This window comes from Ahaetulla prasina, chromosome 18, assembly GCF_028640845.1.
Source record: "Ahaetulla prasina isolate Xishuangbanna chromosome 18, ASM2864084v1, whole genome shotgun sequence".
Lineage (NCBI taxonomy): Eukaryota > Metazoa > Chordata > Lepidosauria > Squamata > Colubridae > Ahaetulla > Ahaetulla prasina.
This window is the reverse complement of record NC_080556.1, coordinates 4,963,429-4,988,562: the sequence shown is the minus strand read 5'-3', so window position 1 is coordinate 4,988,562 and position 25,134 is coordinate 4,963,429. Positions and strand designations below refer to the sequence as shown.

Sequence of the window (25,134 nt, the reverse complement as noted above, 5' to 3'; positions counted from 1 at the left end):
ATCCCCAAGTTGCATCCACACATGGATCACGGTCACCAATGGAGCCATGTTTTAATCAGACCGAAGTTTTCACGTCTCCCGAAATCGTGCTTGTAAACACCGGTTTCCCGTGTTCGTGTTTCTCCTTGTTTTTGTGGCAGCTTTTGAATTCTGGGCCTGCAGGATTAGGGTTTCTCCAGGTGGGCCTCCCTTATTTTACACCCCAGAAACAAAGAGAGGATGTGACCAAGATTCGACTCAATTCCTCCCCCCCACAAAAAACCTGAGATCACGGCTTACCTGCCATTTGTCCAACGTTGGTGTCGTAGCGACACCTGCTGGTTAAACTATTGCATTACAGTTGAAACTACCTGGAACCAATGCGTGTATCAGCCAGGTGAAGGCAACACAAATAGGGAAAGAAGCCACTGGCTTCTCTATATCTCAGTCGTTTGTTCATCCTTTTATCCCCTCTCTTATCTCAGTCAAGTTGCAACCAGGCCTAAGAATTTAAGCCTATTTTTTTAAAAAAAAACTAAGGCAGCGTCATCTGTTGTTGCATCAATGAGCATGGGGTCCAGAGCAGCTCCATTTCGTAGGAGGCCCTTCATGAAAAAGGTCCTTCATTCACCCAGTGTAACTTCTTGGCAATAGAAAATGAATCGTCCCTGCTTTTCTCCTGTTTCAACTTCCCAGTGTGGTCCATTATACTTCTAGGAGTCTACAAAGATTCTTCCCCCAAGCTCTGAGCTGCTTCAAGCATGGGTTGCTTCAGAAGGTCAGCTGATATTCAAACCTGCTCCAAAGTAGAGGACCTCTGCGATTACTTGTCCCCATAATCCCATACTTGGAAGCTTCTGGACATAAACTTTCCATCTGTATCTATCATGTCCCTGCTTAATAATACCCATTCTACCTAAATGAATCCCCTTATTTTACTTGCAACTTCTTGCAAATAGTAGAAGTTCCGTTTGGTCACAATTCTCCCCCCCCCCCCCCACGATCTCTATATAACTGCATTGCCTAAATAAATATTTACTCCAGCTCCAATAGGCCCTAAAACACTAGAGCAGGTATGCCCAGTTTAGAGCAGGTATGTCCAATTTTAAGACCTACGGACTTCAACTCCCAGAAATCCTCAGCCTGGGGAATTCTGGGAGTTGAAGTCAGGCAGGTCTTAAAAGTTGCCATGGTTGGATATCCCTGCGCTAGAGGATTCTTCTGCAAGTGACCAACCAAATATTGTTGGATTAAAACAAAAATAAGGTTCCTCACCTGGCTTAGAACCCACACAACATTCTCTTCCCCTTCACACACACAACGCACACAATAAAAAAAAAAATTCTGCCCTTTTGAAGGCGCTACAGAAAACAAACCTCTAAAAACTCCCCTTTGGCCAGCAGGCCAATTCATTCATGAAGCCGATTTCCGCTAACGCCTTCCTAGGGAGGTCAAAACCCGCGTGTGAGAACTCCCATCGATGCAGCTTGCAAGCCACCCCACGCAATCGAGCACAAGTGTGAACTCAGACAGTGATTTATTCAACAAACTATGGTTAAACAAACCCAAGCTTAGCTTCCATTTGTGAACCAAGTCACCTGCACTGAACAGAAGTCTCCTCTTTTCCCACCCCTTCCAGGTACTAAAGAACGCGACCTATGTTTCTTTTTCTTTTTTTTTTTTCAAGTAGAAAGAAATGCCTTGGTATGAATATGTACATTTAAGATTTCGTGACCACCGCGGGTGCAAAAACATGGACAGAAGGCCAAGCTTTAGAAGGAGAGGAAAAAAAATAATAATAATCACAAAGTTTCCTCAAAAGCCAGACAATCCCTGAAGTATTTCTAAAAAAAAAACAAAACGGAAATACATATTTTAAATCAAGTCTCCCCAACCGACTGCCCTTCTCCAGTTTGTCCCAGATCCCTGTGACCCAGGGATGATGGGAGATGTAAACCCACAATAGCGCCTGGCATATTGAGGCTGTCTTAAAATTGTTTTTCAATCATAGTTATCTTTCTCTCTCTCTCTCTCTTTCCCATTCATACGCTGACAATAAAGATTTATTTTAACAAACGTCTGTTTTCACGTATAGAGCTACTGGGAGAACTAAACCACACCTACTGGCAGCGAAATTGGTCGAAAGCAGGTAATTCACTTTTTGTCTCTTAAATTAAACAGCTTATGGATTTAATTCATCTTTTCTGGTTGCCTTTCCCCAGTCAATACTCCAATAGTCAAAAACTTTTCCAATTTTGTTTTGTGTATGGGTTTCCGGGGGTGGGGTGGCGGGTGGGAGCTATACAAAAATGGGAATAAAACCAGTATAACTCAAAAGTGAACGAAAAGCCAGAAACCTTCATCTTTAAAATACCTTGGAACAAAGGGAAAGTTTTAAAAAAGCTGTATTTAGCAGTACAGGGCTCTTTCGACCTTGGCAATACCAACCTGGGGGGGGGGGGCTGATAAAACCACGCTAAATGGGTAGCTAAAATTTTCTTCTGTTTATATATATATGGACAAGACCATCCTACCAATTCCAGAAGCGCAACTGTGGGATTTTTTTTCCCCCTGTCCCAGAATGGGGAATGTTAAAAGGTCCAGTTGTTCTGGCTGAGAATAAATAGGGTGTCCCCCCCCCCCGAATATTATCTGTTTAACTTCTCCCGTGTAAAGCATGTAAAATCTTCGCTTTTGAGTGACTCCTGCTTTAGAAGGGATACTTTCAACTGGAGCAAGAGAAAGCCTAGGACCAGTGGTGGGTTGCTATCAGTTCGCTATCAGTTCGGGCGAACTGGTAGTAGGGGAAGCGGTGGGAGGCTCTGCCCACCCGCCTGGATGTCCTCAAATACACTCTGCACATGCGCAAGCGAACCGATAGCAAAGGTAAGTGAAACCCACCACTGCCTAGGCCTGGGGTCTGCAAACTTGGCTCTTTTAAGACTTGTGGACTTCAACTCCCAGAGTCCCTCAGGTTTGGTGGCTTTGCAGACCCCAGGCCTAGGACTAATGCAGACAACAGCCCCAAAGCCTTTGGGGTGGGCAGGTGGGCGCGGGGTCAAACCCAGAAGGAATTGATTGAAAAATTCCTTCCCACGCCCACCCATCTGGGCTTCACTCTTTCCACTCCCCTTCTCTTTGTAGCAGCAAAACCTGGAGATGAATTACAAAAACACAAAACATGATTGCAACCCCAAGTCATCAAACGGGGGTCCTTTTGGGGAAAATAAAAAAAGAAACAGAACACCAAACTTTTAAACTTTTTTTCTTTTTTTAAATGCTCATCAAAAGACCAAGGAGAGCTGGTTAGACCTGGCCATTCATTGTCACCTCTCTCTCTCTCTCTCTCTCTGTCTTTCTCTTTAAAGAGCAATTGGGCAAGTTTTTAATTGGGCCAGAATTTTTTTTTTTAAAAAAGGAGAAAAACCGTTACTTTTGTGATGAGGTTTGGGTAAAGAACGTGCCTGCTTTTAAAAAACAACAACACACACATACACACCACCTTACTCCGAAAAGTAACCGCTGACCGTTAGGGTTCGTCTGGGAGAGCGGGAAAAGGCGTCTCTTTTTGCGAAAAAAGGCGTTAGCGCCAAAACTCCTAAACTGTGCGGGGACGGCTCAGTGTCGATTCAAAAGAGTCAAAAGCTTGACCCTCACCCTCAACTCCACGCTTGACTTTTTTAAAAAAAAAAGTTTTACGTTCACTCTCCCGCCATCGGCAGCTTATTATGCGAAACGCTTCCTGGAAGATGTAGTAGTGTTTCACGCAAACTTCTGCTCGGTTTGGGAAACCTGTTCAGCAGCAGTCAACACGTCGAGCGAGGCAATCTAAGGGATCTCAAGGAAGCAACGAGCGCGCCCCCTTATTCCTCTATCCCCCTACCTCCCGCTCCTCAGCTACCCATCCGTATTAAAAACAGGCAAGGGCTGCCCATCTTCTTCCAACCCAGTCTTCTCTATCAACCCAAAAACACCACGTCGCCTTAAAAGTGGATGCTTCCAGCCCCCGTTCTCCAAAAGCTCCAAGATCGCTAGAACAAATTCAGAGTGCACTGAAGAAAAAAAAAGAAAGAAAGAAAAGAAAGAAAGAAAAGAAAGAAAGAAAAAAGAAACGGAGATTTTGTATGCCGGTAAATTTAGATCCTACAGCTTCAGAAAGGTTTTTTTTTTCCTTCTTCTTCTTTTCTTGGGAGTTAAGTGTTTGTCTTCTTCCTTGCTCCATTCCCATCCCATCCTTTCAATCCCAAGCAAGGTTTTCCCCTTCCCTCCGATACAACTAATTCCATGGGCCAAAACCAGTCATTAAAAACAACAACAACAAGAAAAAAACCCTGTACACATCACAGCAGTTAGCCCACAGTCGGGAGTTCGAGACCCCGCAGAGTCCCAAATGTTTCGTTTTCGTTTCCTTCCTGCCACTACTGTTATTTTGGTCTCAAAATCCAGATTTGGAAGGAGGAGGAGGAGGAGGAGGAGGAGGAGAAACTCCAGAGCGTCTCTCACTCCTGCGCGATGCTCCTCAAGACGTACTTCACTGTGTAGGCGAAGGCCGCGAAGCCCACTATAACGAACAAGTTCGCCAAAGCTCCACCCAGGAGTCCGTGGTGGCGGTTAGCTTGCTGGAGGCCAAGGGGGTTGTTCGCCGCAGCCAAAGGCGGGTGCCCATTAAGGATCGGCAGGCCGTTCTGACCGTGATGAGCTTCCCCGTCGGGGATGACATCCGGAAGCGGGAGAGTCGTCGGCCGGCTGTGGAGATCATCTCGGGCCTTCTGTTTCTGCTTGATTTCCTGGAAAGCCGAGAAGGGCAAGGAGAGATAAGAGAGCAGGAAGAGATCAAAGATCGAACGTGCCAGTTTGAAAATTCTGTCAGATAAGCAAGCCGAAGTTCAGTTAAAAGAGGGAACTTACTGTGTTTTTCGGACTACAAGACGCGCTTTTTTGTCTCCCAAAAGGGGGTGAAAATGTTGGCACGTCTTATAGACCAAATATTGCCGAAGCTCCGCTCATTGTTTTTTTTTTTGCCTCCGCACGCCCTATTTTGTCCTTTTTCCAGCCCATTTTTTTGGGGGGGGAGTTTCAGCCCATTTTTGAGGCTTTTTTGCCCATTTTCAAGGCTTTCTTGGCCAATTTTTTTCAGAAAAAAATGGCCTGAAAAAAGCCTCAAAAACAAGCCGAAAAAAAAGCCTCAAAAACGAGCTGAAAAAGCCTCAAAAAATGGGCTGAAAAAAGCCTAGAAAACAGGCCAAAACAAGCCTTGAAAACAGGCTGAAAATAGCCTCAAAAAAAGGCTGAAAAACCCTCAAAAACGGCCCGAAAAAAGCCTCAAAAATGGGTGAAAAAAGCCTCAAAAAGAGGCTGAAACAAACCTTGAAAACAGGCTGAAAATAGCCTTGAAAACAGGCAGCTAAAAGCCTTAAAAACGGGCTGAAAAACGGCTGCAAAAGGCCTGAAAATGGGGCGTGCAGAGGCCAAAAACTTTTTTTTTGTTGAATTCCTCTTCTAAATTTAGGTGCATCTTATAGTCCAAAAAATACGGTAGTTTCACCATTCTGGGTTTGAACCAAAACCTTTTCAGAGCTTTCAGATGGCAGGCTCCTATTTGTTTCTGGCAAAAAACCCCACGATCCTAGATTTTTTTTTTCCCTAGCTCTTTTTTTGTGCGGATGGAAGGATTCTATAAGCCTCCCGCTATAGTATGAAAACCTATGGTATAGGAGAAAAAAGTAAAAGAAGCTATTGAACTGTTTTTTATGCAAATATCTCAAATCCCTCTGTTTTAAATTTATGGAATATTAAAGGTATCAATAGGACATAAGAATCTGGAAGATAAATAAATACAATTAAAGGAAAACCTTCAAAAATAATGCTTATGGTTAAAAGCCCGCAGAAGAGAAACTTTCTGGTCTGGTTTTCAGATGTCCATAGTCATCCTCTAATGCGGGGGTGGTCAAACTGAAGGCCCACAGGCTGGATCTGGTCCACAGGATGCTTAAAACTGGTCTGCGGGGCTGTTCTGAAAACAGCGAAGGGCCGGCCCACAGTACCTGTGCCAGTAAAAATGGAGCACGGTAGGCCCACATGGGGCCCTCCCAGGCTCCATTTTCAGCCACGACAGCTTCAACCCTCTGGCAGCGAAAACATTGTTCAGGGAAGCTGCACGCATCCCAACTGGGCTCCGTTTTTGCCTGCGACTGCCTCCTCAACGAGTGATTTTGGGCTGGCCACGCCCATCCTGTCCACACACACCCCCGACCCCCAAGTGTTCTGATTTAGGCTTCCTTAGAAAGTAAACAGCACAATCTTAGTCCCGGCAAACCTCTTTAATTCAAATGGCTGTGAATTATTGTCATTCCCAGTCCGAAAGGCTTCTCAAACAGTCTATCAGGGGAGTGTTTACAAACACCCACCTTATCTCCCTTGGAATGCTGCCAGAGGACTAATTGCCACACCCAGGACAAGGCCAAACTTAGCACAGAGTCAAACAGAACTTTTCCAGAGCTTTTACTGACCAGATGAACTAATTGCTTCCTGCAAAAGCTCATATTCCATTTGCTTCTCTTTTGTGTCTTATTGGAGGGGCCAATCATCTCCAAGCCTTACTCCCAAGTCGACCCTGTTTATTTAATTGTTCCTGTCTTCTGGCAGCTCTGTGCATGCGCACACTGGGAACAGGCTCACACTGTTCTTTTGCCTCGCTGATGCCAATCTCCGGAGGCAGCAAAGAACTACCAGATGGCCTTGGCCCCCTCTCTGCCTCTGACTCAGAGCCCTCATCCGAGCCTGCCCCAGACTCCAGGACTGGCCCATGTTCCTCCCCAAACTCCTCACTGTCCGAATCTGCTGCCAGCTCTGCTGGCCGTCAGTGGACCACAACACCAAGGTCAAACACAACCCTGATGTGGCCCTCAATAAAATTGAGTTTGACATCCCTGCTCTAATGGCATTATTGCTCACAAGCAAGCCATGGACACTAAGATGAGGCTGGAATGGGCTCAGGTGGTGACACAATCAAGAGCCTTGAGACTCTTTTCACAAGGATGGGTGGATTTCTAGGTGAAGTAAATGTTGCTCTGGACCGTGGACGTCTCCAAATAAAAAAACACGACCAAGTGTAATAAAAAAGACACCAAAAAACTGGAAAGATCACCCAAGGACAGTGGTTCCCAACCTTTTCTTGTTTGAGGCACAACCTTTTCTTGTTTGAGGCACCCTTGGAAAGCCTTTCAAAAGTTCCCGGCACCCTTATAAGGAAATAGATATTTAAAATCTCCGTAGCTCAAAAGTTCCCGGCACCCTCAAAAGATCTCACGGCACCCCTTAGTGCCGCGGCACACTGGTTGGGAACCACTGCCCAAGGAAAAGACTAGCCTGTCACTCACTCACCTCCACCATGTCGGGAAACAATTCACAAAAAACTTTGTCTTTTAGGTTAAATTCTAAACTCTGCGAAGCCAGTTGCCTCTTCTGGGGGAGCAAGAAGAGAAGAGGGGGGGAAAAGTCAGTCTTGGAACTACCAAAAGAAAACCAAGAGTCCCACATCTGCCTCTGGATTCCTTTGTGGCTGATTTTTTTAATCAGCAAGCGAACAAACGGCAGTCGGCAACAGAGGCTCACTCACCGTAAATTCTGTTGTTTCTATACTGCCCAGAGTGGGGCCTTTTTCAACCATAAAACTAAGAAGGCCTGTCAAGATTGTGGAGACGGACCAAGCTGGGTTCCACGTGTCGGGGTGGAAATCAGTAATGGAAAGACACAATCTACAGGGGATAAAAAAAGCAGAAACATCGAAGCTCCATCACAGCAGAGATACAGCAAATATTCACCGGGACAAGATTCCCTTTTTTTTTTTAAATGATTTTTTTATTTTTTATAACGTTAAACCTAAAAATCCAATGTCTATATAAACTGTGTTGTCTGAATACAGTTGTTTTTAAGAAATGGTAATAATAATAATATTTATAACATAATAATAATTATTATGTTGTTAGTTGTGGAACTTTCAAATACAGACAGATTGTCATTTGGAACACAACACACCAGATATCACGGTTGTCGAAAACCGAAACGTAGACCAGGAGATGCCAGAGTCGAAGAAAAAGAACTGGGGAAAAAATCACGAAATATTGCAACCCGGCCATCGAAACTACACGGCTATGGATGAAACATGTCACAGTGATGCTCATTGTCATCAGGGCACTTGGTACCATGTCCAAGAATTTTATAAGATACATCAACGAATTGCAACTTCCCGCAATAACACCAGGAGAACTGCAAAAAACTGCGCTACTCGGAACATCGTACATCTTAAGAAGGTACTTGGTTGATACCTAGGACGCTGGCAGCAACCCAGATCAACCATTAGCACCAGTCAATGGTATTTGTGATGCGTTTTTGAATGTTCAGTTGACTTGAGTTTCATGTTAAATGAATAAAATAGATAATATTTGCTCATCCATTTTAGTAAATCTTCAGGGTTATTAATCATCTCCTGATGCTTTTTAAGTTTCTAACTTCTGTTTCTCCTAGTTAGCCATTGATAAAACAGCATCACCATTTGTAACCGTCCCAGCCATCTTTTGACGACCAAAGGGAAGCCAGATTTGTTTAACCACCAAATGATAACTGCAGCGATTTGCTTAACAACAACAAAGGTCATAAAATGGAGCCAAATTCAACTTAGCCGCTGCCTAGCTTAGCGACGGAAATTTGGGGGAATCAACTGTGGTCGTATGTCGAGGACTACCATGTTTCCCAAAAATAAGACCCTGTCTTATATTTTTTTTGAACCCTGAAATTAGCGCTTGGCCTTATTGGTTTCATTATCAGGGGATGTCTTATTTTGGGAGGAAACAGGGTACCTGTTTATTTCCAAGACAACTGAGAATACGCAGGGCGGAAGCAATCATGTTCAAAGTGAAGATGCGGATTTACATTCAAACATGGTACCACGAGGTCAAGTCGTCCCTAGTGAAATATTTCTCAATATTAATTAAGCGCAAGAGGTGAAAGAGATGCTTTCAAATCACCGGCCAAGAGAGAGAGAGAGAGAGAGAAAACAGGAAATCATTAAGCAAATGATCTTACCTTGTATTGCATTTAAATCTTCCATTTGGTGTGATCATATAAATACTAGGAGGTTTAAAAGGAAATTCTCGGGGGAAAATTAACTTCCCATGGTAGTAGCCACCTGAAAGAGGAATAGCGGGAAAAGAGAACCGTTTTTAAATTTCCCAGCAAAGCATGTTATCCAAAGGAGTTGATGAACGGAGTTTGAGAAGAAAACTTCTGGATTTAACGATGGGGGCCTCCTTTTGGTTACAAGCAACTCAATGAAAAGGAGAAAGTTCTCCGAAATATGCAGATGAGATTAAAAACAAGTCCTGCCTGATGAGTTACTCTGGCCATCTCCTTTATCCTCCTACGATGCTAGCGCTTCTAGATACCAGCCCTTCACCCTTCTTAAGACTTATATACCGCTTCACAGTGCTTCACAGCTCTCTCTAAGCACTTTACAGAGTCAGCCTATGGCCCCCAACAATCTGGGCCCTCATTTTACCCACCTCGGAAGGATGGAAGACTGAGTCAACCTTGAGCGAGTTGCTCAGGATCGAACCACTGGCAGTGTGCAGAGTTAGCCTGCAATACTGCATTCTAACCAATGGGAGGGAGGGATTCATTTTACCCACTAAGAGGTTTATACAGTCAGCCCTATGGCCTCCAACAATCTGGGTCCTCATTTTACCAACCTCGGAAGGATAGAAGTCTGAGTCAACCTTGAGCCTGGTGGGATTCGAACTGCCAAATTGCAGGCAGCCAGCAGTCAGCAGATGCAGTACTGCACTCTAACCGCTGCGCCACCCAGGCTCTGAAGCACCTGAATCTCACCTGGCAACTACAAACATTCCTGGCAATAAATTTTGGAAGTTGATGCTTCTTGACCAACTACGTAGGAGTCTATGATATATATATACACACACACACGTGATTATAAAAATATTAAACAAAGAGAACGGGGGGGAAAAAGGCCCTGGAACTCTGTGCTCAAGCAAGACTAAAACACATGTTCCCAACTTCTCCATGAGGGAGGCTCATGTTTAGCGTGCTTTTACTCTGATGCCAAACTACAATTTACCTTCATAGGGTGTCATTTCAGGTCCTCGTACAACATAATGCCTGCAAAAAAACAAAACAAAAAGTACAATTAACACAAGTCATATATCGAATCAGAAGTGAGGAACGAGGATATACTGCCCTTTCAAAAGATCTGTTGTGGTCCACCAGCAGCCTGCGGAGCTGGCAACAGTTGGACAGCGATGAGGCTGAGGTAGGACCAGGGCCATCTGGGAGTGAGGTGCGGACTCCAGAGCCTCCAGAGACTGACAGTAGTGAGGCAGAGGAACAGGAGGAGCCTGTTCCTAATGCACGCATGAGAAGAGCTGCCAGAAGGCAAGAGCAGCTCAAGCAAAGAGGACGACTGGGGAGTAGGGCCAAGAGATGATTGGCCCCTCCCATAAGGCTTAAAACAGACCAGAAACTTCCAACAGTGTGAAAAAAATACTAAGTAGCTGGTGAGACTTTGGGAAAAGTGAGCTGGATCAGGAATTTTAGCCTCTAGAACAGGGGTGTAAAACTCAATTTCACTGAGGGCCACATCAGGGCTGTGGTTGACCTTGGGGGGCCGTGGCCAGCTTGATATCACTCGTGTTGGGGGTGCCTTTGGTGGACCAAGTGCTCTGCCAGTGGAAACGGGTTCCCGAGCTCTGTTTCCAGCTGCGACGGCCTCCTGCAACCCTCTGCCAGTGAAAATGGAGCCCGGGAGGGCCACACAAAGCCCTTGTGCACAATAGCAATAGCGCTTAGACTTATATACCGCTTTACAGTGCTTTACAGCCATCTCTAAGCGATTTACAGAGTCAGCCCTATTGCCCCCAACAATCTGGGCCCTCAGTTTACCCATCTCGGAAGGCTGGAAGGCTGAGTCAACCTGGAGCCAGTCGGTCAGGATCGAACTGCTGGCAGTGGGCAGAGTTAGCCTGCAATACTGCATTCTAATGGGAGGGAGGGAGGGAGGGAATAGCAATAGCCCTTAGACTTATATACCGCTTTACAGCCCCCTCTAAGCGATTTATAGTCAGCCTATGAGGACCCCAACAATTGGGGTCCTCATTTTACCTAGTTCGGAAGGCTGAGTCAACCATGAGCCTGGTGAGATTGGAACTGCCAAATTGCAGGCAGCCGGCAGTCAGCAGAGGCAGCCTGCAGTACTGCACTCTAACCACTCTGCCACCGTGAGCTCCATTTTCAGCTGTGGTGACCTCCTGCAACCCTCAGCCAGGGAAAACGTAGCTCGGGAGGCAGAGGCAATGCGGGCCGATCCTTCGCTGCTTCCGGAGTGGCCCTGCGGCCCTTGAGTTTGTCACCCCTCCTCTAGAGAACTTCCCTACCACTATTTTCCCCCCCATTCTTGTCTTAAGGAGGTTCAATCTCTTGACGCCTTTTGGGTTCAGCAAACACCTCCCCCCACCCCCGATTCTTACCACTCAAGGATATTGGATGGCAAAGGCTCAGCACAAATATAAGGCACTGGATCTTTTTTGATGCGCAGGTAGTCCTGTTTGAGTCGCTGGGTGGCCGTGGTGGGGGCGCGTTTGTTGCTGGAGTTGCTCATCTGCAGGCAGAGAGGGGAAACGGATAAGGAACAACCGAGCCAAAGGGTTTTAAGCTCTCCACAAGCTGAAAGAGAAGCCTCAAAGTGGTTAGCCGGGGGGGGGGGGATAACAAGTTATAATCGCTGTTGTAAGGCCACACTTGCAATCCTGCATCCAGTTTTGGTCACCATGATGTAAAAAAGATGTAGAGACTCTGGAAAGAGTGCAGAGAAGAGCAACCAAGAGGATTAGGGGACTGGAGGCTAAAGCATATGAAGAACAGTTGCAGGAACTGGGTATGTCTAGTCTGATGAAAAGAAGGACTAGGGGTGACATGATAGCAGTCTTCCAATATCTCAGGGGCTGCCCCAAAGAAGAGGGAGTCAAGCTATTCTCCAAAGCACCAGAAGGCAAGACAAGAAACAACGGAAGGAAACTAACCAAGGAGAGAAGCAGCTTAGAACTAAGGAGAAATTTCCTGACAGTTAGAAAAATTAATCAGTGGAACAACTTGCCTCCAGAAGTTGTGGATGCTCCAACCCTGGAAGTTTTTAAGAAGAGATTGGACAACCATTTGTCTGGAATTATATAAAGTTTCCTGCTTGAGCAACCGGTTGGATTAGAAGACCTCCAAGGTCACTTCCAATTCTTTTGTTCTGTTTTTGTTTTTTTCTGATTGTGCTCCGTTGTGAAATATCCAGGTGTAGGAGGATGGGAAAATTGAGGCTGGTATGTAATGCTCTGAGAAAGTGTAAGATAGCTGGTAAGAATTCTAAACAGCGACCAGCTTTGCATTCCTGAGAGAAGGACTCTTAGCTGACTTGGAAGTGAAATGCTTTAGAACTCAATAAGGGAGACTTAATACAACCTTCGTGGGACATTTTCACCCAGTCCTATAATTGAGGCACAATGAATATTTTATTCCAGCATCATCTTCTTCTCCCCTAGACCACCGATTCCAAAGACCGACACATCTTTGTGTCTCCTGATTTGGACGCGAGATCAGAAGGTGCTGGGGTTTGAACCTGGGATCAGATTAAGAGCAAAAGGGGATTTTACTGCCGAGCGACCCCATGGACAGTGGTGACAGTGAGAACTATTAATCCGTGGAACAACTTGCCTCCAGAAGTTGTCGATGCTCCAACACTGGAAGTTTTTAAGAAGAGGTTGGATAATCATTTGTCTGAAGTGGTGTACGGTTTCCTGTCCGAGCAGGGGGTTGGACTAGAAGACCTCCAAGGTCCCTTCCAACTCGTGTTATTCTGTTCTGTTCTGTTCTATTCTTTTCTATTCTATTCCTATTCTATTCTATTTGATAGATAGAATTCTTTTATTGGCCAAGTATGATTGGACACACAAGGAATTTGTCTTGGTGCATAAGCTCTCAGTGTACATAAAAGAATAGATACATTCGTAAGACTCACAACACTTAATGATAGTGTAATTCTATTTTTATTCTGTTCATTCCAGCTGCACTGCCACCATTCTCATTTTTGCTTTAACACAGCCAGGCTGAATGTCAGCTTGAATGACTTTGGGTAGCTTCAGAGACCGGGGGGTACCCCTCCCCTTGCACTAGGTACTGCAACCGGCCCCTATGCAACTGAGAATCCAGGAGGTGCTTCACCTCCTAACGGATCTCCCCTTGCACTACTCTTGGTTTTGCAGCTGCCTGATCTAAGAGCCCTACTGCTGGCGTTAACAAGCTGCCGTGTTAAAAACCGGATGCACATTCCCGAACTAGCGAGGGAGTTTAAAGTTGTACCGTTGATGACTTTCACTATAGGGAAAGGCCCGGTGAAATTTTGGTCTTAAGTTTTTTGCAAGGGAGTTTTTAACTTTAGGTACTTTCGTTGAGAGGTGAAACCTTGCTCCTCGCGTGGAACGGCATTTTGGGGGGGGGGCTGCGGCGTTTGTCGACTTGCGTTGCGTGGGGTTCCGCCGCTTCCCGTAAAGCCCGCTTGGTATTTTCCCACGCCCCTTTCGGTGACCTCAAAATGGCCTCAGTTAAGGTCAGCTGCAGGGTTGGCACCTGAGTTTTCGAAGTCACATAGGCGTCAGCGTTCCAGAAAACCCCCTCCTGCAGAAAAAATCTTTCAAAGTTCTTTTACTAGTATAGGTAAACCGGCACAGTTGGATGAAATCCGAATCTGGAGATCCGGGTTTTTTCCTCAGTAAGACAAACTCCAAACTCCAAACCCACCACCACCCTTGACCCCTCTGCCGATCTCTGACCTCTGCCCACCTTCACGCAACCGACTAGAGAAATTTGCTTGGACTGTCGATAACTCCATGGACCTCCCTCTGGTAGAACCTCTTTATAAGCTGGAAGGAGAACTGGATCAGTGTCATCACAAAGTCCAGGAGACATTCAAGGATCCATAAGAAAGCTCCAAAGGTGAAGAACTCAAGCCCAGGAAATTTGGGGTGGGTGGGGGCCTGCAGTCCCAACAGCATCTTGGGATGATGTACCAGCTGGGGGAGGAAGGCAAATGTTTGGCAGCCACTGGGAGCAATCCAGAACTGCAATGCACTTGCCTTTTGTTGGCAAATGAGCCAGCAGGGAGATCATCTCTAAGCCAAATCAAGGCCATTTCTTTTAACGTTTCCAGGGGAAATGGGGAACAGGATTCACATATGTCCCAGTGAAAGACTTCACAACTAAAGGGCTCAACTTGCCCCAAATTTATTTGCCTCCCACTTTTGCCTTGATCAATTCCTCTCCTCAAAACGTACCCCAGCCAAGTAGCACCCAAATACCACACAGCCTGCCTATCTCATCCAGGTAGCTTCCAGAATTACCTGGCGAGGAAACGTCATAACCTCGTTGACTAAGGATGACGGAAGGCAAAATAAATCCAGTTCACCTCAACAGTTCCTTGCTCAGATATAGCTGAATCATAAATACAAATACTGAATCGGGAAGAGGTCACCAAGGAGCTGGGCTAGACTCTAGGAAGCAGAGGCGCAAATCAAACAATCCCAAAGGACTATTGTGGGGAAAAAGAAACACTCTATCTACCATGCCTAGATATAAACATACCCTAAATTAAAAAAAATGTATTAATTCTCTTCCCTGGCACTAAAAGCCTACCAGTTTAATTTCCAATAATAAGCTTTTCTCAAAAGAAAAGGGCTTTCTTGTTACATAAGAGGCTTGCCTTAGTTTAAGGGTCTGCAACCTTAAACACTCAAAGAGGTATTTGGACCTGTTTCCCACAGAAAAGAAAACACCAGGAGCCACAAAACCCTTCCCGTGCCTGACTATTTCTTGAGTGGCCACAAAACTAGCCTATGTAGTTGCATTAAATTCAACTACATATGAATTGTTTTCTTCTGAAACTTTCTTCTTTTCTTGGATTTATCCACGGTTGGCCTACCGGGGGTTGAAAAGCTCAATAGATCGCGCGCCGGCGGGTGTTGCACATTGGTGGTTGTGACCCATATTTTGAGTGACAGGGAGCTGCAGTAGAGGGGTGAAAGAGCCACAGGCGGCTCCAGAGCCGCGAGTTGCTGACCCCTGGCTTAATTCCACAAGATCATTTTCCTTCTGAGGAATGGGAGAATTCCTTAGAAGAGGGCCTATTGTATTTTTGCAAGGAAATAATTTGGGATTACCCCATCCTGTTGGCAGGCCTAGTTAATCTGAGGCACTCAGCTGAAGAAGTTGTTACCGTATTTTTTGGAATACAAGACGCACCTTTTCCCCCCAAAAAAGAGGGTGAAAATCTGGGTGCGTCTTATACTCTGAATGTAGCCATGCCCAGCTTCTCAAACGGAGGTTTCAGAGGCTGAAAAAAGCATCAGAAATGAAGCTTCAGAAAAGAAGCCCCCAAACAGAGTTTCAGAGGCTTTTTTTTCTGAAGCTGTTTCGGAGGCTTTCAGAGGCTGAAAAAAGCATCAGAAATGAAGCTTCAGAAAAGAAGCCCCCAAACAGAGTTTCAGAGGCTTTTTTCCTGAAGCTGTTTCAGAGGCTTTCAGAGGCTGAAAAAAGCATCAGAAATGAAGCTTCAGAAAAGAAGCCCCCAAACAGAGTTTCAGAGGCTTTTTTTCCTGAAGCTGTTTTGGAGGCTTTCAGAGGCAGAAAAAAAAGGCAAGGCACAAAAGCTCACAACCAAGAAACCTGTTGCTAAAATTCACCTCTGGGAACAGCTGATTGGGGGTATTCCGGGAGGCCGATCTACCTGCCAATCAGCTTTTTTCACCAGAGTTGGAGGAGGACCTTGAAGATTCCTAGTCCAACCCCCTGTTCAAGCATGAGACCCTATTCCATTTCAAAGAAATTGCTGTCCAATCTCTTCTTTAAAAAAAACACAACTCCACCCACAACTTCTGGAGGCACATCATGATTAATTGTTCTAACTGTCAAGAAATTTCTCCTTAATTCTAAGTTTTGATCGCTTTCCCAGAAACGGAACCGGTCCCTTCCAGCGAGCAAAGGCTCAAAGGACAGAGGCTGGGGACAAACAAGACCACGCCAGGCCCTATGTGGCAGCCAGGCTGGAATGGTGACCTAGATGAAGGAGCAAAGCATTTCCTTTGTTTAGCAAAGGTTAAACCAGGTTACACCAGACAAAGTTTATGTGCAGCTATAAACTGGGACAATCCACACATTTCAGAAACTGCCTTAGACTCTGTTGAAGCTTTATACCAAGTCAATGTTGTCTGAAAAAATCAGATATATTATTACACCCTAAGCAAAGATTGTCTCCCGGTGACTGAAAGCTGTGGGGATCTGGGATAGTGAGAAATAAGCTTTGGCTTAACCCAAACAACTTACAGGTTTTGAGTTTGCTGCTTTTGCGGGTGGGGAGGGGTTCCTCTTATTTTCTTTCTAAATCGGGCAGAATCCCCACGAATAAGAACCGAGATGCAATGTACACTGAGAGCCTATGCACCAAGACAAATTTTGTGTGTGTCCAATCTCACATGGCCAATAAAAAATTCTATTCTATTCTATTCTATTCTATCCTATCCTATCCTATCCTATCCCTGTCCTATTCTTATTTGTACCCTATGACTATCATTAAGTGTTGTGCCTTATGATTCTTGATGAACGTATCTTTTCTTTTATGTGCACTGAGAGCATATGCACCAAAGACAAATTCCTTGTGTGTCCAATCACACTTGGCCAATAAAAAAAATCCTATCCTATCCTATCCTATGGATCTTCAATTTTGGCCTTCTGCTGGAGAACCACAGGACAGCTGTGGCTGGTTTATCGTGTGTTGTCAGTGGTGCCTGATCCCAGGGCCTGCTTTTATGATCACTCATGCCCCTGGTCACCTGAACAACCGCAATGTGTGTTGCGTGGGAAGGCCCTTGAAATCCAGGATCCAGGATGCAACTAATTATAGGTGCACCTTGATGCACTCACATAACACCTGTGCACTGTGACTTCCACAGGGCTCCCTAACGATTCCCACGTTTAATTCAAGATTTGAGATTAAATAAAGCCCTTCATGGCACAAGACCAGGTTACTGCCCGTGTCCATCTCTCTCCGTTCACCCTGGGGAGCTCCACTTTTGGGTTGAAACAATGTCATCTGCCAGGACTCAAAAAAGCACTATTCTTCCCTGATCACCTGGACAGAGCCAATCACTCTCCAGAATGAAAGGCTTTTGTGAATGGACTGTACAATGGGGTTTTTCCCCCCACCCCTTTTATGTTGTTCCTCTGCTATTCTGTTCTTGCGGTTCCAGATGCTGCGTTTCGTTTTGAATTCTTAGAATAGAATAGAATAGAATAGAATAGAATAGAATAGAATAGAATAGAATAGAATAGAATAGAATTCTTTATTGGCCAAGTGTGATTGGACGCACAAGGAATTTGTCTCTGGTGCATAGGCTCTCAGTGTACATAAAAGAAAAGATACCTTCATCAAGAATCATAAGGTACAACACTTAATGATAGTCATAGGGTACAAATAAGCAGTTGAATCATACTAGGAAACAATCAATATAATTTGGCTGTGGTTTTTTTTTTAAAAATGTTTCCACGCAACCGTAAGCCGCCCCCAAAAAGTTATATATTGTGCGAGTCGGGAAAGTCGAATAAATCAATTAAGAGACAGTTCAGCGAACAAGCCACAATAGCTGAGCTAAGCCACTAAACTAAAGCAAAATCTCCAGCTTAGCACCATAGATAAAAAGCCAAAACCACCCAGCTTCTTTCTGCCTGCTTTTGCTAAGTGTCCCCATCAGCACCACCATCCCTGCCACCCCAGTTATAGCAGATAGCCAGTTTATAACAGCCTAGATAGAACACAACTCCCAGAAGCCCCAGCTGCCGGGGATGATGGGCGAGGGAGTTTCTCATCAGCCTATATCTCTCAAGCTTCTCTCCCAGGGCAATAACCATACTGAATTCTACGGTACATAGTGCAATATCGGGTTTTCAATTTGAATTATATAGAATGTAAAGGATGTATGTTTGTGTTTTTATTTTTATAGTTATATTATTATGACTTTATTTCTTTTGTCAGTAGATATAAATTTAACACAAAATAGCTTGTCGCGAAAGCGATTGCCTGTGAGGGCTCCTGGACTGGGCCTGAAAGGCGAAAGGGAATCAGAATGCTCCCTCCTATATTTGGGTAGACCAGGTTGCTTCGATAGGAAAAAAGTCCACTTTATATATATATACACATACATACATACATACATACATACATACATACATATTAGATAGAATAGAGTTCTTTATTGGCCAAATGTGATTGGACACACAAGAAATTTGTCTTTGGTGCATAAGCTCTCAGTGTACATAAAAGAAAAGATACCTTCATCAAGGATTCTAAGGTACAACACTTAATGATAGTCATAGGGAACAAATAAGCAATCAGGAAACTATATCTATATCTATCTAACTATATATATGCATGTACATATATATACATAGGTCTTTGGTTATTCGGGTTTCTCCCACGTAAAATTGGAAGTGTCTTGGCGACGTTTCGACGAAGTCTCATTCGTCACCTTCAGGCTTCAGCTTCGTGCTTCTAGGAGCAATGTGTGATCGCAGCTGTTTCTTCCTTTTAACCTTTTAAAACCCACGCTAGCAGTTAAAAGCAAGAAACAGTTGCGATCACACGTTGCTCCTAGAAGCATGAAGCTGAAGCCTGAAGATGACGAATGAGACTTCGTCGAAACGTCGCCAAGACACTTTATATATACACACACACACACACACCCATATATATACATACACACATATAATATACATATATATATACATACATACATAACACATATAATATATATATACATATGTATATACACCCACACACCCATATATATAATATACATGTATACATTTTATATATACATACACACACACACAAACACACACACACAGAGTATATATATAATACAATGAAGACGGCATTTAATGTCGTTGTACCATGTACAATGACAATAAAGTAAACTAAGCTAGATGCATCCGAGGGGGTGGGGTGGGGGAAGTTAGCATCCTGAAAGCCCAAGCTGCGGTTCCTAAAGCAAGCAACCCGGCTTGGTGGAGGAGGGGTGGGGTGAGGTGGGGGTGTCCTTGGCCAAAACTCCCCGTTTGGAGTACACGTGTTCGGCTCCCAGTTTAGCGGGAGCTGCATCCACACGACCTGCTTTCCTGGATTTCACCCCCTTTTTCTAAACGATCCCCGGCACACCCACCCACCCAACCCCCTCCCCTTCCCCGCCGGAGGAGAGCGAGTAAAGAAAGGGGTCATAACGACGCCCACCACCCCCCCCCTTGCCAGGGCGCCCAGGCTGTGCCCGATGGGAGTCAGCATCAGCACCATGGGGTGGGGGGGAAAGGGAACCACTCCAATAACAAAGGGGCCCTCCGGCTCCGAGTCCTTACCGCTCTTCGCTAGGCTCCGATCCTCTTTGCTCGGGGCGAGGGGGAGGGGGGGGAGAAGGGGAAGCCGGGCGCCGGAGTCAGCTTCACAACCCGGCGGCGCCTTGTCTCCTTCAGACGCGGCTGCCCCAGCTCCGGCCACCGCGACCCTCCAAGATGGCTGCCCAGGGCAGGCCCGACTAAAAGGCCGGCTTCCCCGCTTTTCCCTCGCCACTTCCGGTTCCGGCGAGGGGGGGAAAAAAAGGGGGGGAGCGCTTCCGGTTTGGCCTTGCCACCGGCGGCGAAGGGATATGGGAAGAAGAAAAGTTTTAAGGGCGCGGGGGTTGCCATAGAGCTCCGGCGGAGGGCGGGGCTAGAGCGACGCCGTGTTTGTCGTCGTAGTCGGCTTTTTTTTTTTCCCCCCAGGGCGGAGCGTTCTAAACCCCCCCACCCCTCTAATAGCTCATTCGTTGTGCGCGTGCGCGTGGGGCCGCTCGAGACGCTTTGGTCCTCTTTTTTTTTTTTCTTTTTTTCCCGCGCGTTGCTGGCCCGTTGCCGTGGAAACCGCGCGGGGATGCGCCCGGGATGACGCGAGCGCGGTCCAAAATAGCGCCATGGACGCAAAGCTTTTCCCCCTCAGTCGCTTCACCTCAGAAGTCGAGAACAAACCATATGTAATACAAACTATAGATAGAACTATATAGATAGAACAAACTCTATGTTTAAATATATTTAAATAAATAAATATAAATATTTATTTATTTATTTATTTATTATTTATTTATTTATTTATATTTTATTAAATAAATATATTTAAGACGCCCACACCCAGAAAATATGGAGACCCATTTTACTTCGAAGGTGCCTATGCCGCCTCAGGGCATCTTTTTCAAACTTTGGTGTTTTGTTTTGTTTTTTTAAATTGGATACTTGTTAACAAGTAACTGAATAATGTAACTCCATGATGCATAGAAAAAAAGGAAAGTTTTCAATAGAAAATAGAAAACATATATTGAGAGTATTACCTTGAAGGGGGTCTATTATAGTTTTAAGATGCAGGGGGGGAGGAGCTTATAAAGTATATAAAGTAAAAAGATATGCGGGGCTGGGGTTTGGAATATGCCCAGTCATGATTGGAGGAGCATGTAAATTAAGTAAAATTATATATATAGATATAGGTATAGATATAGATGTAGATACATAGATTAGATATATAGATACAGATTTGGATATATAGGTATGTAGATATATAGATGATATATAGATATAGATATATGAATTACCTATATTTAAATGTTGCTAGTGATAGATGTAGACCAGTGGTTCTCAACCTTTATAGTGCTGCAACCCCTTTAATACAATTCCCCACGATGTGGCGACCCCTTTAATACAATTCCCCACGATGTGGCGACCCCAACCATAAAATTATTTTCGTTTTGAATTTATCGTGCCTGAAGCCGTATTGGCTAGCGATCTGAACTGCTTGCGATTGCCTTGACGGAGGCATTAAAGCGGAGACTCCTCCCCTATTAAGTTTATAGCGCCTGAAGCCAGATTAGGCTAGCGATGGGGAGTGATTGCAGCTGGCTTGAGAGGGAGAGATCAGAGCAAAGATTTCTCTCTTTTTTAATTCATTGCACCTGAAGCCGAATTCGGCTAGCGATTTGAAGAGCCTGCAGCTGGCTTGTGGAGTCAACCATTGGAGCGCGATTCTTCGACTCGCAAGTATACTTCCCATATTTCCGATGGTCTTAGGCGACCCCTGGCAAATCGTCATTCGACCCCCAATGGGGTCCCGACCCACAGGTTGAGAACCGCTGATGTAGATGTTTAGCCAATACATATTAAAGCTGCGGTTTTCAAAGGTTTCTAGAGAGAAGGAACACAATGGGTTGTACAGTATTTTGACTTCAGGGCCAGAAAAAATGGCTTGCTAGGTTTCCGTAAGAAAAAGAGAAAAATATTCTTTTTTTAGAAAAAATGAATATAGATAAAAAAAGCAACATGTTCAAAATCCATATAAACTGTGTGTTGTCTGGTTATAATTCTTTTGTGTAACGTGCATCATAATAGAATTCTCAAATAGTAATTCTCCAACTTAGAACTAAGGAGAAATTTCCTGACAGTGAGAACAATTAACCCATGGAACAACTTGCCTCCTGAAGTTGTGAATGCTCCAACATTGGAAGTTTTTAAGAAAATGTTGGATAACCATTTGTCTGAAGTGGTGGAGGGTTTCCTGCCTAAGCAGGAGGTTGGACTAGAAGACCTCCAAAGTCCCTTACAACTCTTATTTATCCCTTCTTGTCTGCCCCTTATTTTTATATGGAGAGTACTGCACCCCTATGGGTAGCAATTAGCTTGGGCAATCAGCCCCTCCCTCTCTTCCCACTCTCTGCCAGCCAGCCAGCCAGCCAACCTATCTACCTATCTACTTTCCTTTCTACTACAAAAGGCCCATTTAGTTGCATTGCCCTAATATGACAATCACCTGTCAGGATAAAAAGGCATCCATCAAACTCAGGGTAGCTTACCGAACACGCCTTATTTCTCACCACTATCCAGCTCACCCCTTGGGATAGCTAATGCTGCTTGACAGGTTACAGTCATTTCTCTGGTATTTTAATACTGCTATTAAGTGATCCCATGTGCATTACTAGGGCAGCCAGGGCCCATTTTAAAAAAAGATTTCAACACGTCTTGTTTTCTCCTGCCTGCAGATTAATCAAACTATAGGATCAGGGATCACTCCTCTTCCCAAAGGAAGGCCGAAACTCTCCAGATCTGCCGAGCCATTTTGAGGATGGATACACTTTGCCAAGGCAGAAAAGAACCTGGGATTTTGTCCTTTCCTTCTTCAGGGATCCGTTCCAGGTGCAGAGTTTTGTCCACCCGACTGGCATGGAGTCAAAGCTGAAGGTAAGCAAAATATCGCTATCATTAAACTGAGGTAAATTCTCCTTCAGTTTGAGCTCAGCTCCTGAGGAATTCATGGATTATAGTTGTGACTCTTTCTAAACGTTGGTCTGCTGAAAAGAATCAGCCCACAGCAAAACGGCCTTTCAGATTTTGATCCAACTAAAATTTTAATCAAAACATTTCAATAAATTAAATATAAACTAAATATTTATAGACTCGTTGACATCCTCACTGATATTTCCAGTCGCCACATCCCACATCTTTTCCAGTCAAGCAAGTGCACTAAGAGGTCATTAGCTTTGGTTTCACTGAAAGAAATGGGGAGCAAAACTAATAGAATAGAATAGAATAGAATAGAATAGAATAGAATAGAATAGAATAGAACAGAACAGAACAGAACAGAACAGAACAGAACAGAACAGAACAGAACAGAACAGAACAGAATAGAATTCTTTATTGGCCAAGTATGTTTGGACACACAATGAATTTGTCTTTGGTGCATAAGCTCTCAGTGTACATAAAAGAAAAGATACCTTCATCAAGGCACAACACTTACAACACTTAATGATAGTCATAGGGTACAAATTTAATATTTAATGATACAATACTTAATGATAGTCATAGGCTACAAATAAGCAATAAGGAAACAATATCAATATAAATTGTAAGGATACAAGCAATAAAGTTACAGTCATAAGTGGAAGGAGATGGAACATTTTGAAGTGCTCATGAATTAAATAGGTCAATTTAACTTTCAAAAACTGTTCTAATCCTCCAAAGATATCGTTATATCCTAAATTCTCAGTCTATAATGGGCATAGAAATCTTGCAACACTTTTTTTTTTGGTTAAATATACAATTAGGAATTTTAAGTGTTGATTTTCACCTTAAAAACAAATGTGTTCTAATGACAGCCAAGAGTATTTTGGTTTAATCCCAAAGTGGCTGAACAGATTCGCAGAACTCAAATAATTAATTATAAAATTCAGAGGGGAAAAAAAACATTGTTTTATTTGTAGCCATTACTCTCTGATGTCATGAAGGAGGGGAATTTGGGCAGCTGACGTTCCACTGCTCTTGACAGTACAGATTTATTTCACAAGTATTCCTTGTCTTACAACCATAATTGAAAAAGACAGTTATATGATGCTGCAAATGGCTATAAAAGATAAACTGATTGCCAAGCATCCATAATGCAATCACATCACTGTGGTATGTGTGTATCCATTGGAATTTCAAAATCGTCATAAGTACTTTTGGGGGAGGTCCATCATAACTGCAGAAGGTCACTAAGCAACCAGTCATAAGTTGAGGACTACCTGTATCTATGACTGAATTTCTATATATAATGTATTTAGGATCTGCATTTCTAGGCTGGCAGTTCTACCAGGTATTGGGTGTTAAAATAGACCATGACCAAATGTGTATTTTTTGTCCTGCTGGGAAGATCACAGCAATGCAAGTCTGGGATAATATGTTAAAAACCTCACCCAGTCACAAAAGATCTCAGGATGTATTGAACTGGTTTCTCTGAGTCTCAGTCTCTTTTTGTGTGCATAAAATCTAGAGGCAGTGACAGTGATTGACGTACAGACACTGTTTTGAATTCACTGGAACATAATTAAATTTGGTGGGAGAACCTTCACCTGGTTTTGTTCTGTTTTGTTTCCTTTCATTTTTGAGCACCAAGGTTATGTAAAACAGATAGGAACAGGGCCAGGAGATAAAAGTGACAGTGGAGCCAAACTTCAGGATATTTAAATAAGGCAAACGTTCAAATGTTAACGAGTTAATCAGAACGGTGTTTCGTAATTCATCAAAACATTTTATAATTCCGAAGAACGGCTGGAGTCATCGAGAGCTTTCTAGGTTTGCTGAATCAGGTTTGCAAAAGTTACAAGGGCCCCTTTAGTATTTGTCTAGTTATCAGCAGGTGAATCAGCAGAACTATGTAAGGAATAGAGCTAAGAAAATGCAAGGGAACCTGGGGTTGGTTTTTTTTTAAAAAAAGCCTCAGATGGCATCAGAGCAAAGGTCATTTTGCCTGGCAGCTTTTTTTAAGGTCAGTCAGATGCCAGCCAGATGCTTTCAAGTGGTCAACAGGTAGGCTGAACAACAATCTGTCAGGGTTCCCGGCCTTCAGACCTGTCACAATGTTTTTGAGATTCCCACTGAAATGCTTTTTAAGGAAACTTTGGTGCCAAGAGCCCTTACTTTTGTCCCTGCATAGGAAGATAATCCTACCTATTCTGAAAGCCAATTAACATCTCCAGTAGAGGCCAAGCCAGTCTTTCCCATATTTTTTTCACACAATAGACTGTTGGCTTTGCTCCTACGTAGGTTTCTCCTCAAAGAAAGCTAAAAAAACAACATTTATTCCTAATTACCATTGGCTGATTTATCAGTTGGGACCCTGTGAAACACAAATGAAATGAAACAAATAACATATTTCCCAGGGTGAAACCTCTCCCAAGGTTTCAAAGAGAAGTTTGCAAGGTTGACCCTTGCCAAAAAATAGAGCCATTTCTTAGGCTAGTCTAGTGACCGTGATAAATATTTAATTTGAGAACCATTGCTATGCCTTCTAAGATTAATTCCTGTGGATACTTTTCATCATGAATTCCCGCCAGTAGGAATTATAGTCCCCCAATCTGGAAGGCAGTGGTTTGAAGAAGGCTGCTGTAAGCATTTTAGTAAATAACAAAAGCCATTCATTTTTTTTTTAAAAAAAACTTATTTATAAAATTTATA

The 25,134-nt window shown here is 43.9% G+C and overlaps 2 protein-coding genes across 2 annotated transcripts in view; one reads left to right on the top strand and one right to left on the bottom strand.

Annotated features, from left to right (window-relative positions):
* Positions 1–1,499: 1,499 nt before the first annotated feature.
* On the bottom strand, positions 1,500–19,694 carry UBE2J2 (ubiquitin conjugating enzyme E2 J2). Its single transcript, XM_058161247.1, has 7 exons — positions 19,489–19,694; positions 11,517–11,647; positions 10,112–10,152; positions 9,064–9,166; positions 7,598–7,736; positions 7,363–7,443; positions 1,500–4,766 (listed from the first exon to the last, which is right to left on the bottom strand). The coding sequence occupies exons 2-7, from the start codon at positions 11,645–11,647 to the stop codon at positions 4,479–4,481; spliced, it is 783 nt and encodes a 260-aa protein (XP_058017230.1). The 5' UTR covers positions 19,489–19,694; the 3' UTR covers positions 1,500–4,478.
* A 2,511-nt stretch (positions 19,695–22,205) lies between these two features.
* SCNN1D (sodium channel epithelial 1 subunit delta) overlaps positions 22,206–25,134 on the top strand; it is a 44,870-nt gene continuing 41,941 nt past the window's right edge. Inside the window, exon 1 of the mRNA XM_058160891.1 lies at positions 22,206–22,383. Coding sequence (XP_058016874.1) covers positions 22,366–22,383 — 18 coding nt within the window. The 5' untranslated portion in view covers positions 22,206–22,365. The remainder of the gene's footprint in view (positions 22,384–25,134) is intronic.

Bases quoted from the DNA above. Each gene is read 5' to 3' on its own strand.
- UBE2J2 (XM_058161247.1), bottom strand. From the start codon at position 11,647: ATGAGCAACTCCAGCAACAAACGCGCCCCCACCACGGCCACCCAGCGA. The intron at 9,167-10,111 runs GTAAATTGTAGT...TTCCTCTTTCAG, and splicing joins TGAAATGACACCCTATGAAG to GTGGCTACTACCATGGGAAG. The intron at 7,444-7,597 runs GTGAGTGAGCCT...TTGCTCCCCCAG, and splicing joins TAGAAACAACAGAATTTACG to AAGAGGCAACTGGCTTCGCA.